This window comes from Scleropages formosus, chromosome 22, assembly GCF_900964775.1.
Source record: "Scleropages formosus chromosome 22, fSclFor1.1, whole genome shotgun sequence".
Taxonomy (NCBI): domain Eukaryota; kingdom Metazoa; phylum Chordata; class Actinopteri; order Osteoglossiformes; family Osteoglossidae; genus Scleropages; species Scleropages formosus.
In genome coordinates, this window is record NC_041827.1 from 2,738,089 (window position 1) to 2,753,871 (window position 15,783).

General features: G+C 45.4%; 1 protein-coding gene across 6 annotated transcripts in view; it reads left to right on the forward strand.

Annotated features, from left to right (window-relative positions):
- Positions 1 to 15,783, forward strand: part of phc2b (polyhomeotic homolog 2b (Drosophila)) — a 52,994-nt gene that overhangs the window by 10,821 nt on the left and 26,390 nt on the right. For all 6 annotated transcript variants that reach the window (XM_029247752.1, XM_029247748.1, XM_029247747.1 and 3 more), the window contains exons 2-3: positions 8,848 to 9,072; positions 10,883 to 11,041. In XM_029247752.1, coding sequence (XP_029103585.1) covers positions 8,908 to 9,072; positions 10,883 to 11,041 — 324 coding nt within the window. In that variant the 5' untranslated portion in view covers positions 8,848 to 8,907. The remainder of the gene's footprint in view (positions 1 to 8,847; positions 9,073 to 10,882; positions 11,042 to 15,783) is intronic.

The window sequence follows — 15,783 nt, forward strand, 5'->3', positions numbered from 1 at the left end:
CATCCATTTTCATTATAAATCCATCAGGCCGTGTTATTCGGCAGTACAATGAACACACCGAGCAGCTTCCATATGTCTGTGCTGTCTAAAGAGAACAGCCATTGTAAAGGATGCCACGTTGTTGCCAAGGGCTTAATTTGATTTCTTTTCAAGTAGTAAAATATATCTTAGACTACAAAATCAGGAAAACCTATTCATATTAACTATTTCCCATTAAGGGGGGTGTGGTGGTGCAGTGGCACAGTGGGTTGAACTGGGTCCTGCTCTCTGGTGGGTCTGGGGTTCAAGTCTCGCTTGGGGTGCCTTGCGGTGGACTGGTGTCTCGTTTTGGGTGTGTCCCCTCCCCCTCCAGCCTTATGCCCTGTGTTGCCAGGTTAGGCTCTGGCTCCCAGCAACCCTGTAAGGGACAAGCAGTTCAGATGATGTGTGTGTATTTCCCATTACGGACAATGCGGTGATGCAAGTGGTAGCACTTGGGCTGTGCGGGCATAGGTTTGCATCCTGCCCATTCTGTGTGGTGGTTGTATGTTTGGCCCGTGTCTGTGTGGGTTTCTTCCCATGGTCCAAAGATATTGTAATGACCCATGTGACCATGAGTTTGGGCAGGAAATGGGTGTATTGTACAGTGTGCTGTGTTATGCCAGCAGCAGTGTCATAAATCTTGTTTACCGTGTCTCTTGACTACATTGAGCCTATACCATCTAGGTGTGTATAGGTACACTCTGTGATCGAGGCTATACCATCTAGGTGTGTATAGGTACACTCTGTGATTGAGACTATACCATCTAGGTGTGTGTAAGTACACTCTATGATCGAGGCTATACCATCTAGGTGTGTGTAAATACACTCTATGTTCGAGACTGTACCATCTAGGTTTGTATAAGTACACTCTATGATCGCATAACGACAAAATCGCCTAACGACGCATTTCTCAGAACGTATCCCCATCGTTAAGGAACGCATGTCTGTACTTCCACAGCACACCTGAACTCTGTGACTGAGCTCTTCAGATGTTCCTTTGATTATCCTTTTGCTGTGGTCATCAGTAATGTAGACTGTTTGTAGGGAAAATAATAAAAATATTTAATTGCATAGCATGTATTGACCCCAGTTTATGACACCTTTTTTTTACTGTTTTTCAGGCAGTGGCTCCCATCTCCCACTCAGTGTAAACATGCAATGGCCTTATTGTCACAAATATACAATTATTGCACCAATGAATACTGCTCTGAATATCATATTATTCTGTTAGATGTGCAAAATTTATTTTTAGTACCTAAAATTAAGTTTTATGTTGTAAAAAATTGTTGAACTGATTTTTCTGTACTTTTTAGGGTTGAAGAATTTGTTATACACTGAGTTGGTATTTCTGCTTGATGTAAAGTATTCTGTTTTAATGGTATGTTCATGAAATTGTAATGCCAGTAATATAATTCTCTGCTTACCTTTTACCTATCAATTTGGCTGCATGATATATAAAGTGTTTCTATCACACATACACACACACACACACACACACTGTCTGAAACCGCTTGTCCCATGCGGGGCCCCAGAGCTGCAATGCTAAAGGGGGAGGGGACACACCCAGGACGGGACACCAGTCTGTCGCAAGGCACCCCAAGCAGGGCTCAAACCCCACACCCACCAGAGAGCAGGACCCAGTGAAACCCATTGCCCCCTCTACATTGTGTTTTTAGCTTTCTTTTAACATGGCAGTATTACAGTTTTATTACAAATTACAGGGGGGTGCGGTGGCGCAGTGGGTTGGACCACGGTCCTGCTCTCCAGTGGGTCTGGGGTTCGAGTCCCGCTTGGGGTGCCTTGTGACGGACTGGCGTCCCGTCCTGGGTGTATCCCCTCCCCCTCCGGCCTTACGCCCTGTGTTACCAGGTAGGCTCCGGTTCCCCGTGACCCTCTATGGGACAAGCGGTTCTGAAAATGTGTGTGTGTGTGTACAAATTACAGTTTTATTTTTATTCTTTCCGGTCAGGATGTGCAGTCATCCATGAGTTTCAGTACCAAGGTTTATTGCTTTGCCTCTGAACTTGCCTATAATAGCACATCCTATTCAATTCCCATCATGCATTACTGCTGCAAAGCTTGCAATCAATACATTGAATGAAGCGTCAAAAACCTGGACTCACCTGACAGTTAATGCTGTTGCCTAAATCTGGACTCAGGGAGAAGAAAGCAACATTCCATACAAGCAAGTGAGAAAGAAAATTCTTTATGAAGCAGAAGTTTTGTCTTTTGTCTGATGGAATCATGTTGTGCATGACATGCGCCTGCTGTTATCTAGCCAAAGGTACCATCCCTTGGACCCATCTAATCTTCATATCTCTGTGTTACCTGCAAGTTGCCTTGTACAAACTGTTCATTTCATCACATCGTTCAGAACATCACTCGCCCTTGTGATCACCAAGATGTGCACCCGTCACTGGTGCTATATTTCGGTAGTTTTCAACTTATGAATATTCATGTTTCCTCCCTTTTAGCATAACACACACACACACACACACACACACACACACACACACACACACACACACATAGAGTGTATATATTGTGGCGTGCAGCGCTGTGGGTTTGGATGGGACGAAGAAGGACGCAGAGGCACCGTTCATCTCAAACATTTTATTAGAACACCGGCACCAGGGAACTAATGCTCTCAGTCCAAGGGCCCCATTCCCTCCAGGACCTGCGCGTCTAGCCAGCCTTCCCAGCCTGCTTAGCGGCCCCAGGCTCTCCCCTCTTTCTCCTCCTGGCAGTCCCAATCACCCCCTTATATTCCCCATACATCACCCAAATCAAACCAATAAACACATTTCCCACTCGAACACAGTAACGCGGGTTGTTACATTTTTTATATATATATATATATATATATATATATATACAGGGCTGTGCAAAAGTCTTAGGCATGTAAATGTTTCACAAAAATATTTGTTTTAGACAGTTGTTTAATGTCTTCTGCATTAGTGTTAATGGGAAAGAGCATATTTTAAATCTCCAAGCATTCCTTTTGCATGAAGTTAGAGTATTACAGTAAGGGTTTTGCATGTCGTTAAAGAAAGAAAGTATACACACACACACACACACACACGCACACATTGTCTGAAGCCACTTATCCCAAGCGGGGGTCACAGTGAACCGGAGCCTAACCCGGCAACACACAGGGCGCAAGGCTGGAGTGGGAGGGGACACACCCAGGACAGAACGCCAGTCCATTGCAAGGCACCCCAAACAGGGCTCGACCCCAGACCCGCCAGAGATTGGGACCCGGCCAAGGTCGCCACGACCCCACTCGGGACAAGCGGTTGTTGGCAATGGATGGTTACTAAGCTTTGTAGGAAATTTATTAATTAAGAGCATTATTTTTGGAAGCATTCTCACTTTACAGTTTTTTCCCCAAGTGCCTAAAACTTTTGCACAATACTGTATATATATATATAGATAAGATGCATTGTTCGGAGAGTTTCTTTTTGGAGAAGCGTGCTACTATTTTCTGTTAGTTTTGTATGGTTTTACACTAGATGTGTGTATCTGCTATTGGAGTGGAGAGCTTGAGGAAATCATGGAGACCTTGTTCTCAAAAGTTAACTTTATGGTTCAGACCTGAGATTCCCTGAGAGTTGTGTGTAAATGTTGCTCCACCAGATGTAGTGAGTCCTGCCTGTAATGAATTACAACACAAAAAAGGCAGAATGACATCATTTAACACAGAGGTCGCTACCAGCAAGATCCCTTTTCCCATAATTCATTGTGGCATCCCCTCCCTGTTACGTCTCACCACTTAGACCAGTGCAGCACCTTGATTTACACTCTGGAGAAGTACAGCCTATGCTTGAGTTATATTTCCTTGGCTTTTTTCATGAAAGCACCTTAAAATGTATTCCATTTATACACTATATGTGGTGGAACGACCTCCCCCTCTGACTCAGAGCTGCTGAATCTCTGTCTACATTTAGAAAGGGTCTTAAACCTCAGCCACTTCTGGACTCACTTCTCCCATGATCTCTTAAGTTCATGTAATGTGTACATATTCAAACACTATGTCCTTGAGAAGGGGGGCATGGTGGTACAGTGGGTTTGGCTGGGTCCTGCTCTCTGGCAGGTCTAGGGTTCGAGTCCTGCTTGGGATTCCTTGCGACAGACTGGCATCCTGTCCTGGGTGGTATGTCCCCTCCCCCCCAGCTTTGTGCCCTGTGCAGCTGGGTTGGGCTCTTGCTTGCCACGACAGTGTGTGTATCTTTGAGATCATAACTGTTGATCATCAGATAAACCTTCATGCAGCTACTTGTAAATGTTTAAAAAAATTACTAGGAATGTGATTAGGAATTGTCGATATTCGGAAAAAGGTTTATGCAGCTACTCGTGTGACGAAACATTGGTTCATATGGTGGAAAGTAACAAATTAACTGTACTTCAGAATCACATGTCTGCATCTAAGTCTTTCTGCTAATGTAACGTACGTATTGTATTTTCTATGAAATGCACGTCGCTTTGGAGAAAAACATCTGCTAAATGAATACAGGTAACTGTTATACAAGTGGAGATGTTACAGCAGTAAACACTTTAAGTACCTTGCTGAAGTATGGTAGCAGCAGGGTCTCTCCTGAGACTGACAACATTATGGTCTGTCTCCTTACTCTTACTACCCGTATAATTATAACACGTTATTTACAACCACCAATAAGGCAAAAGACACGAGTCGATGAGGATGCCTCTGGACAAGTCACAAGACCTGGCTTTTGTCCCTCAGGTCAATCAGTACCGTTCTGTAGATGAGAGGGATTCCATAAAGAGGGAGGGGGGTTGAGAGGGAGACCATCAGCGGATTGGTCCGTTAAACAGGTGGGTGGCATCTTCTGTGTGGATCCAGCTGAAATACACACTGGGTGAGAGCATAAATCAAAAAAAAAAGTTTCAGCAGTGGTAGGTGGAGCAGAGCCTATTTGATGAGGCTGGGTTGGACAAGGGTTCAAGAGTGCCATGATCAGGAACCTGAAGCTCCACTGACCTCATTCCAGTTGCTGTTAGTATAACTGTAGGATGCTGAAGATTCAGCTGGTGGTGTAGGGGTTAAAACCTCTGCCTTTCGACCAAGGTTGCAGGTTTGAATCCCACCTCCAGCTTGAGCACTTTTGACCATGGTACTTATCTTAAATTGCTCCAGTGAATTTTTCCAGCTGTATAGATGGGTGAATAATTGTAAGTTGCTTTCATGAGAAGTTTCAGGTACATGTTGAAGTTTTCTACAACCATCCTAGTTCAGGCAAAATATAATTGTTTGCTCTTTGTGTGGAGGGGTGCGGTGGTGCAGTGGGTTGAACCACAGTCCTGCTCTCCGGTGGGTCTGGGGTTCAAGTCCCGCTTGGGGTGCCTTGCGACGGACTGGCGTCCCGTCCTGGGTGTGTCCCCTCCCCCTCCGGCCTTACGCCCTGTGTTACCGGATAGGCTCCGGTTCCCCGTGACCCTGTATGGGACAAGCGGTTCTGAAAATGTGTGTGTGTTCTCAGTGTAGACAGTGTAAATAGGGTTTGCTGAATCCCAGAAACATGTTTTGACTGGACAATCATTTTCATCAGTTGTTTCTTTTTACAAAATTGTATAAATTGCAATCTACAAGTGGATCAATGTAGCATCATAAATGGATAGCTGTATATTGAGATGTATGGATAGATGTACGCAGAGTATTATACACTTGCATTGATTCATTTTTGTATACAGCTGTGCATAATTCTTCCCTTCAATAGAAAAAAATAACCCAAAATAACCCAGAAATGTTCTGTTGTTTTATAACACCATTATAATAACATGAGGGGGGTGCATTGGTGCAGCAGGTTTGACCGAGTCCTGCTCTCTGGTGGGTCTGGGGTTCGAGTCCTGCTTGGGATGCCTTGTGATGGACTGGCATCCCGTCCTGGGTGTGTCCCCTCCCCCTCCAGCCTTGCACCCTGTGCTGCCAGGTTAGGCTCCCATTCGCCGCGACTTCACTTGGCACAAGCAGTTTCAGTCAAGTTGTGTGTGTGTGTGTGTGTGTATAATAACATGCACTTTAAAATCTCTGCCATTATTAATGGGTACATAGTTTCGACCAAAACAGGTGATGGAAGTAGGAAAATTGTTTTCAGAAAGCAGGAAAATATCACGTGGCACCTGGTCGTTGAAATTTTTAGGTCACCTGAGGTTTCTGTTGGTTAGAGGGAAAGAGTTCGGGGGTTTAAGATTAGGGTTCAGGTTGGGATTAGGGCTAGATACATGTTTGTTTCACAGAGTATGTCCACTGGGGTATTAATGATCCTCCTTCCACCCCTTCAAGCCAGGCAAACAACTGACACCATCTTACCGACAGGAGGTTGTGCCCAAACCTCCAAATCCAGAAACTTCAGTTCAGTCAGCAGTTGGGTTGCACCGATTACTATAAGTGTATACAGTAACTCCGTTTTACTCTAACAGCTCCCAGGGTGGTGGGTACTTCTTTATGACACTCACACACAGCTGGGAGGTCCTGTGGTCTTGTCCTCCTCCTTTCTGCAGGAAGAAATTGAAACCCCCTTCACCTGGAAGGAGTTCTTCTACATCCTTTCGATGGATTTGTTTAAGTAACTCTCTTCTCCGCATGGTCACTCAGCAGGTGGGTTCATCCCACAGTCCAATGCCACAGTCCAAAGACATGCTGTTCAGGTTCCCCCATAGTGTGTGAGTGACAGAGAAAGAGAGTGTGTTCCACTGATGTATGGATGAGTAACCCAGTGTAAGTAGTGTATCTAGCAGTGTAAGTTACCTTGGTGAATAAGGTGTGTGGGCTGATAACACTACATAGAGTTCATTGAAAGTCACTTTGGAGAAAAGCATCTGCTAAATAAATAAATGTAAATGTAATTATACTGCCTGGTTACATCAATCAGCAGAGCATGAATACCGTGGTATCAGGGTCATGAGTTTGAGCCCCCCGTTGGGTAACTAAGTGCCTTCAGGCAGACACAGTGGCCAGAGGTGTCTCATACCACTTAGATGGATCCCCACTTGGTCTGTAAGGAGTTTGCATGTTCTCCTTGTATTTCCATGGGTTTCCTTTCACAGGCCAAGACAAGGGTTTGGCGCCATCACGTTGGCAGTTGGAGTGAATTCCCCTACAGGGATTAATAAAGTTTTATTAAATTTTAGTTATTTATGACTGTTGGTTTGGTGAGGTTCTGGGGCGAAAGAGCTATTTCAGTGTGGAGTTCCTCTGAGTTGCTTCCAGGTACTCTGGTTTCCTCTCAAGGTTAGACATGCAGTTCAGAGGAACTGGTGTCTCTGGATTGTCTTTTGGGTGTCCGAGCACCTGCCAATGCTTCAGACAATATTTTCAATACAAGGGTCTGCTGTGTTTTATACTGTCTACTTCATGGGAGGGGGGCGCAGTGGCACAGTGGGTTGAACCATGGTCCTGCTCTCTGGTGGGTCTGGGGTTCGAGTTCCGCTTGGGGTGCCTTGTGGTGGACTGGCGTCCCGTCCTGGGTGTGTCCCCTTACGCCCTGTGTTGCCAGGTTAGGCTCCGGTGGACAAATGGTTCAGACAGTGTGTGTGTGTGTGTGTGTGTGTACACTTCATGGGACAAAACTCATGATGACCATTGCTGTGACATCTTGTAATAAATGGGTCAGACATATTAATAGTCCTTTTAAACTTTGTGTATTCATTGCGATCTAAAACACCTGCTGAAATTCTCTAAAAAGATTAGCATATTATTTATTTAGTGCATGTTTAACCCGGTGTCACATCCACGCCCGCACCTCAGTTGACTGCACCCGATGATCAACAAGTACTTGACTCACCACACACCCTTTAAAAGACCCTCCTCAGCTCCCATACCTTTGCAGAATCTCATCAGAGACAACCGTTCTCCTTCGCGACGTCTTGTTCACAGACATCCCTTGTTTCTCGTGTCCATCCTCCAGTTTTCAACCTTTCGCATTCGTCCCCCGACCGCGTCCATGGATCCTCGCTCCGACTCCGACCGCTGATCGACTGACCTTTCACTTGCCTGAGTCCTTGAGTCCGGACGAACGACCTTGCATTTGGGTCCAGCCGTTCCAGCTCCCCCCATTCCGCGTGACACCTGGCCAGTCAACTAAGAATTAATAATATTTTTAATGGTAGATTGGAAAAACTTTGAAGCCAGTAGAATAATGAAAGCAGATATTCTAAAGTCCTCCAGTCCCTGATTCCACCTACATTTCTTCCTTTAATTGATACTTTTCTCTAATGTTGTGTTACCTACAACTATGTACTGTCACGCCCTCCTCGCACCTGCGGCAGATCAGGGAACGATCGCATAAAAGGATGCTCCAGAGCACACTCAAGCACAGAACCTTGTTCAGTGTTTGATCATCATCCTCGTATGCTCCTTGACTCCTTACCTTTCCTGTTCCATCTGTCCTCAACCTTGCTCTCCCATCTCCTTTCCCTTCTCTCTTTCGATCCCTCGGTTTCTTCGATCTTCTCCTTGTCTCACGGATTACAGCTTTTGGATTTCCCCTCTGGTAACGTTTATCATCGGCTACCCTTCGATTGTCTTGTGACCACAGCTTTTGGATTCCCCTTCTCAACCCCAACGCTCCGCACTTGGGTCCAACGGCTTCCTTTTGTTGTGACACCATGACATGTACCTGTTTACACAGCTGGGTAATTTTAATGGATCGATTTTGAGATAAGTACCTTGCGCAAGGACACTACAGGTAGAAGTGGGACTTGAACCTTTAGGTCCAAAGGTAGCAGCTCAACCCACTGCCCTACCAGCTAGATAATGGCACTGACTCGTCTGCCACTGCCTCCCTCTCCTGTCCTCGTCCCCTTCAGGTTGGGGACCTCTCGTCTGACAGGCCACCGCGTGCTCCAGGGATCCAGGGAGTGGCCGTTATGGAGAACGAGCAGGCGCCACCGGCCTCCAGCGCCAGCAGCACGGGGACCACCACCGCCACCACCACCACTTCCAGTACCACCACTACCAGTGGCAGCGCTGGGAGGCAGGCCGTGCCGCAGATCTCTGTGTACAGCGGCATCCCGGACAGGCAGACGGTGCAGGTAGGCAATTTGTGCGCAGCTACCCCAGTAAAAACATCACCTTAAGGCCAAACGCCACGTCTTGAACCCAGCTCCAGAAATGTGAAGCAGCAGCTCAGGAACATATTTCACAAAGAAAAATGATCCCACTTAGAACAAATTCAGAACTAAATGTCATATACAATTATATAAATAAAATCCAGAATCTATAATGCATAACATCAAAAGTAAAATAAAATGCATTGCTTCGGAAGGGACTGGAGACTGAAACCATGTGTCTTGCGGTGGTTTGTGTTACATGCTGCCAAAACCCCCTTTCCACAAACCTTTAAATGACATCAACTTCACCACACTTAACTACGGTACATTGGTTTTGCACAGAAAAGATAAATCCCCAGAGACCAGAACACGGGCAACACAGGCCAGCACATCTCATTTCTCATTTGTGAAATCGTGTTGCCTTCTGGTTTAACACTGCAGGAAGGTCAAGGTGTTTCACAGCAGTGGTTTGATCTGTCCACTTAGATGGTATAAAAGGACTTTAAATGTGTTTGGTCATGAGCTTTTGCATATTTCTGACTGTTTGTGTGACACATTAACCTCCTGGACATTTACCATTGTCACTGTGCACAAGAGTGAAGGAGGTCCACTCTCACTCTCCACAACTAATATTCTCCATCAGGGTGAACTTTGACATTTCATAGGCTGTAGTAATTAAAATCTTAGCATATCTTACTATATCTTGGGTTGTGGGTGTGATTAATCCAGTTTTTCTTTGTGAATTTGCGGGGTTATTTCATTTAAGACATTGTAGACAACACTGTAATTAGAGCTGAGCGCTTTTAATTTAATTCCTTTGATAGACCGCATTTGGAGGGATCTTAGGAATTAAATATTATGGAGAGTATAGACAAATATTGCTTATGAAGAAATACTTGCAAACCCCTGGAAAGAGACTAATTAAATGTGCCGAGACAATTTATTGAAAGGCCTCTCAGCGCAAACGTTATACGCTACAGCCACCTATTGGCAATGTGTGCCATTGTACTGCACCTTGTTTCTAGAAGCCCTTTTTTCAGCAGTCATCACATCATACATTATATGAAACCCCTACAATTAAAGTGCATTTTGCAGTTTTACTTTATTTGCATGCAATAAAAAAGGCAATAGAAGACTCGGAATTGTCTGGTATAATATATATATATATATATATATATATATATATATATATATATACTAGTGGGGGGGGCGCGGTGGCGCAGTGGGTTGGACCAGGTCCTACTCTTGGGTGGGTCTGGGGTTCGAGTCCCACTTGGGGTGCCTTGAGACGGACTGGCGTCCCGTCCTGGGTGTGTCCCCTCCCCCTCCAGCCTTACGCCCTGTGTTACCGGGTAGGCTCCGGTTCCCCGCGACCCCGTATGGGACGAGCGGTTCAGAAAATGTGTGTGTGTGTGTGTGTGTGTGTGTGTGTGTGTGTATATATATACTGTACATATTGTGTGCTGTGCTAAATAACACACACGCATGTGTGTGTGGGAACTTGGCAATTTGCAGATTTTGATGCACTAACCACTGCACCACCTGTTGGCCACATATCAGCAGCATTCAAAAATACACTTTCGCAATAATGACAGGCCTTAATTTCACATTTTGCTGCATGTTGTGCTTTGTGTTCCTGTGCATCACGAGTCTCTTTGACATCAGTGGAAAAGGAGAAGAGAACATCATAGGGAGTCGTAGGAGTTGGGTGAGGACTGCCTGCCCCTGTCGGCAACAAGCCGGGCAGTGAGCGGAGATGCTGTTTCTCTCTCCGGATGCATCCGTCCTACAGGTGATCCAGCAGGCCCTGCACCGGCAGCCCAGCACGGCCGCGCAGTACCTGCAGCAGATGTACGCAGCCCAGCAGCAGCACCTCATGCTCCAGACGGCAGCCCTGCAGCAGCAGCAGTTGAGCAGTGCGCAGCTCCAGAGCCTGGCTGCTGTGCAGCAGGTATGCGCAGACACACCATGGGCCTTGCACACATCTCTGAAACAGTGGTCTCTGGTGGCACAGAGGAGGAAAGACTTCTTTCAAAGCAAATAAAGCAAGGGTGGGTCATGGGTTTGAATCTGTACAAGGGGAAGGGGCAAGTGTGGTGAGGGGCGCTGGTGCTTTCTGAGAGCAGGTTTCCTTTTCATTAAAGTATACCTTTCTGTACTGTGTTCCTTACTTTTACTCCACAAGATGTGAGAACATGTGTCCTCCAACCTTTGTCATGAAAGCCATCGATACACCAAAAAAAAGGATATTTCCATTTTATTGAACATAGAATATTCATCGTGGTAAATAAACTGTTCTTCCAGCTCAAGCATAGTAAAACACTTATGTCATATTGCAGTTACTCCATGAAACTAAAATCACTCACACATTGTGGACAAGTTGATAGTGTGGTAATACCAGTAAATATCCTGCTGTAACCAGGGCACTACCATGGGACAGCTGGGAGTGTAGTGGTTTCTGCTTTTGCCTTTGGATCCAGAGGCTACAGGTTTGAATCCCATTTACAGCTGTAGTACCTGTGAGCAAGGTGTTTATCCTACTGTGCTCTAGTAAAAGTAGCAGGCATGGTAGCACAGTGAGTAGTGCTGCTGTCCCTCAGTGCTTGGGTGGTGTGAGAGGGTGTGGGCTTGATACCCACTCAGTCTGTGTGGAGTTTGCATGTTCTCCCTGCAGCTGTGTGGGTTTCCTCTGGGTGCTCTGGTTTCCTCCCATAGTCCAAAAACATACTGTTCAGGTTCACCCATAGAGTGCGTGTTCCATGGATGTATGGATGAGTGACCCAGTGTAAGTAGGGTACCTAGCAGTGTAAGCCACCTTGGTGAATAAGGTGTGTGGGCTGATAACACTACAGAGAGTTTGTGGGAAGTTGCTTTGGAGAAAAGTGTTGCTAAATGTAAAACTGCCAGATGTATAAATTGTTAAATAACCATAAGTCACTTTGGAGGAAGAGCATTGGCTAAACAGGTAAATGTCCTGAGAAATGTTCTTTGAAACTGTGTTACTGAATAAGTGATGAGAATGTCATGGTAGAATCCAGCAAAGTGAATTTAAAAGTGTCTACCTTGTATTCCGCCTGTAGCGTTCCCTTGTGGTCCGCCGTTACGCTGCATGCTTCTCCTGAGCTCCGCGCACGATCGATGTTCCGCGTGGCCTTTGGAAGCCCTCGGCACTCAAGCAGCAGAAACAACAGGGCCTGAGAGTGTATCGATTGCACGTGAAGTGTGTCAGGGGACATTTTTGCGAGGATCGTGTGTCGCTGCAGGATGTGCGATTTTTAAACGGACTTGGTGAAGGAAGCGGTGGGATTTTTTTTTTTTTTTCATCCACACTCCACAATATCAGGACGGATCCGGAGGGGAAAGTGGACTGGGAGGAGAAAGGAACACCAGCTGTGTTGTTGCATTTTTAATATAGTAACAGGAGGCCGTAGTTATGGAAATAAAAAGGCCTGGATTGCTTCCGAATAATGTCAGATCGATCGAACCAACAACGTGCAGCCTTCAGGAGCACGAGAAGTTGACTGAATGCAGCCAGGCTGTCGCTGATGTCTTTGATTTGGTCGCCACATCATGAGGGGACTAATAGTGAGACGGCATGATGAGGTTTTCCAACAGTGTGAAGAAAAGCTGTGAAAACAGGCCCGGCATCAGTGGTTTATCCATGTTCTGGTCATATTTTCCTCTGCCCCCCCCCCCCCCCCCCCCTTGAATACTGCAGAGCAAATATGTGAAACCCCCAAATTTCCTGACAAGAGCATCATTCCCCTCCGAGGCAAACTCCCACACATCCTGCTTCTGGGTAAGCGCACTTTACCTGGGGGATTTCAAGTTATTTCCATGTGAGGGAAACACGGCGAACTGGAAAATTTCAACCCTGGGTAGTAAAACACTTTTACTTTAAGATTCACATGAAAAGGGCAGGTGGATTCTAAATATTCTAAATGTTATTGTCAAATCATATTCAAAAGCATTTAGTCTTTTTTTAAAGTTTATAATGAAGGCATGTGAAATACTTTATTAAATAATTTTTCTGAAAGTTGACACCTGAACTGCCTTCAGAGTCATTTAAAGATTCAGCAGGAGGATAATTGTCAGGTGTACAAAAGTATAAACAGCAGCTTACATTTATTTATTTAGGAGACACTTTTCTCCAAAGCAACTTCCAACAAACTCTCTGTAGTGTTATGAGCCCACACACCTTATTCACCGCGGTGACTTACACTGCTAGATACACTACTTACGCTGGGTCACTCATCCATACATCAGTAGAACACACTCTCTCTGTCACTCACACACTATGGGTGAACCTGAACGGCCTATCTTTGGAGTGTGGGAGGAAACCAGAGCACCAAGAGGAAACCCACACAGACATAGGGAGAACAGGCAAACTCCACACAGACTGAGTGGGAATCAAACCCATGTCCTCTCACACCATCCAGGCACTGTGAGACAGCAGTGGTACTCGCTGTGCCACCATTAGATGTAACATGACTCTTAACGTGACTCATACTGTAAGCTGACTGTTGGTTTCCTCTCCCAGTTCCTCCCGGTGTCAGAAGGAGACATCAAGTCATCCTGTCAGCTCAGTATTTTCAAATGATACAAAGTCTGTTCTTGCCACCTAAATCTCAAGGGTGGGACCGCCGATGATGACGGATGACGGATGACACAGCCGTCACCCCCGGGGTCTTGGCTCATTTCACATTGTGTGCTCTAGGAGCGGCAGAGACACGTGTAAAGGTCGCAAAGCTAATGATGTGGAATCATCTCGTCATGACTGAAGTTGTGCTGGACCTGGCATCGGGTTTACTACGTCTAGTTCCATGTCCCGATCTTGTGCAACAAAAATAATTTTGATATTGGAGAAATAACCTTGATACTTGCTGGTTTTCATAAACAAGTACTTCTGACATGGTCACTTATTTATAAAAATAGCTTTTCCCCATGGGGGTGTGGTGGCGTGGTGGCGCGGTGGCGCAGTGGGTTGGACTGCAGTCTTGCTCTCCGGTGGGTCTGGGGTTCAAGTCCCGCTTGGGGTGCTTTGTAATGGACTGGCATCCTGTCCTGGGTGTGTTCCCTACACCCTGTGTTACCGGGTTGGCTCTGGTTCCCTGCGACCCTGTATGGGACAAGTGACTCTGAGAGTGTGCGTGCTTTTCCCCACACAAACACTCCATCTGGAACAATAGGTATATAAAAGTTAGAAACAAAACCTTATGTTTTGAAAACTGGATCAAAAATGGCATAACGAGGTTAAACAACTAATCAATACTGACGGTGAAACACATAATTACATTGACTTTCTAAATAGATACAATGTTTCCATTAATTCCTGTCAATATTTCACTGTAATTAATGCAGTTCCTAAGGAAATATTGGTGCTGTTCCACTGCAATAAGCATAATCAATAATAATGCAATAATCAATCAAGGTGACAATATCCTTGCAGTAAAGATCTTAAAAATTCACTATTGCATCCATGGCTCAGAATATTCTTTCCTTGTGGTTTGATAAATGTTGTATATTCTTGCAATGTTTCTAAAGGTTGCAGGTTTGAATCCCACCTCCATCCATTTCTAATATTTAATATACAAGAAACAGGTGGAGATGGAATTCAAACCTACAATATATATAAATACTGTATATGCATTAATTACAGTGAAATACTGATTGGAATGAATGGAAACATTGTATCTATTAACAAAGTCAATATAATTATATGTTTCACCATCAGTATTGATTAGTTGTTTAATTACAGGGGAGTGCGGTGGCGCAGTGGGTTGGACCACAGTCCTGCTCTCCGGTGGGTCTGGGGTTCGAGTCCCGCTTGGGGTGCCTTGCGACAGACTGGCGTCCCGTCCTGGGTGTGTCCCCTTCCCCCTCTGGCCTTACGCCCTGTGTTGCCGGGTAGGCTCTGGTTCCCCACGACCCCGTATGGGACAAGCGGTTCTGAAAATGTGTGTGTGTTTAATTACAATTATGTCATTTTGGACCCAATTTTCAAAACAGAAAGTTTTATTTCTAACGTATATGTATACTTGTTTATAATAAATAATATACAGTGTGCCACCTCTTTTAATTTTGAAATAACAGCAATATTATTGTGTAATATATCATTTTAACTATACTTATATGTAGTGGGGGGCGCAGCAGCGCTGCGGGTTTGGCCAGGTTCTGCTCTCCGGTGGGTCTGGGGTTTGAGTTCTGCTTGGGGTGCCTTGTGATGGACTGGCGTCCCATCCTGGGTGTGTCCCCTCCCCCTCCAGCCTTGCGCCCTGTGTGTTGCCAGGTTAGGCTCCAGCTTGCCCTGACCCCACTTGGGACAAGAGGTTTCAGACTGTGTGTGTGTGTGTGTGTGTGTGTGTGTTACATGCAGTTTTAATTGCATCAACTTCAATAAACAGAATTTGAAACAAATATTCAGTGAAGTCTACCCTATTTGGAATAGTCTTTTTAGTCACTGTTAGAGTGTGTCAGAGCAGTATTTATGTGCTGAAAGCTGAGCTACAGAGGGTCACGAAAGATGTCACTGCAGGAAGTGACCCCCAGGCAAAGAGGAACTACGGACACTGAGTGGCCTGGATTGATGTAGGGGGTCAGCACTGCTTCCTCTGCTGAAAAAAGCAGGATATTTCCTTGTCGAATCAGTGCTGCCTCCCTCTGAGTTGGATGTCATTAAGAGACTAATGCATA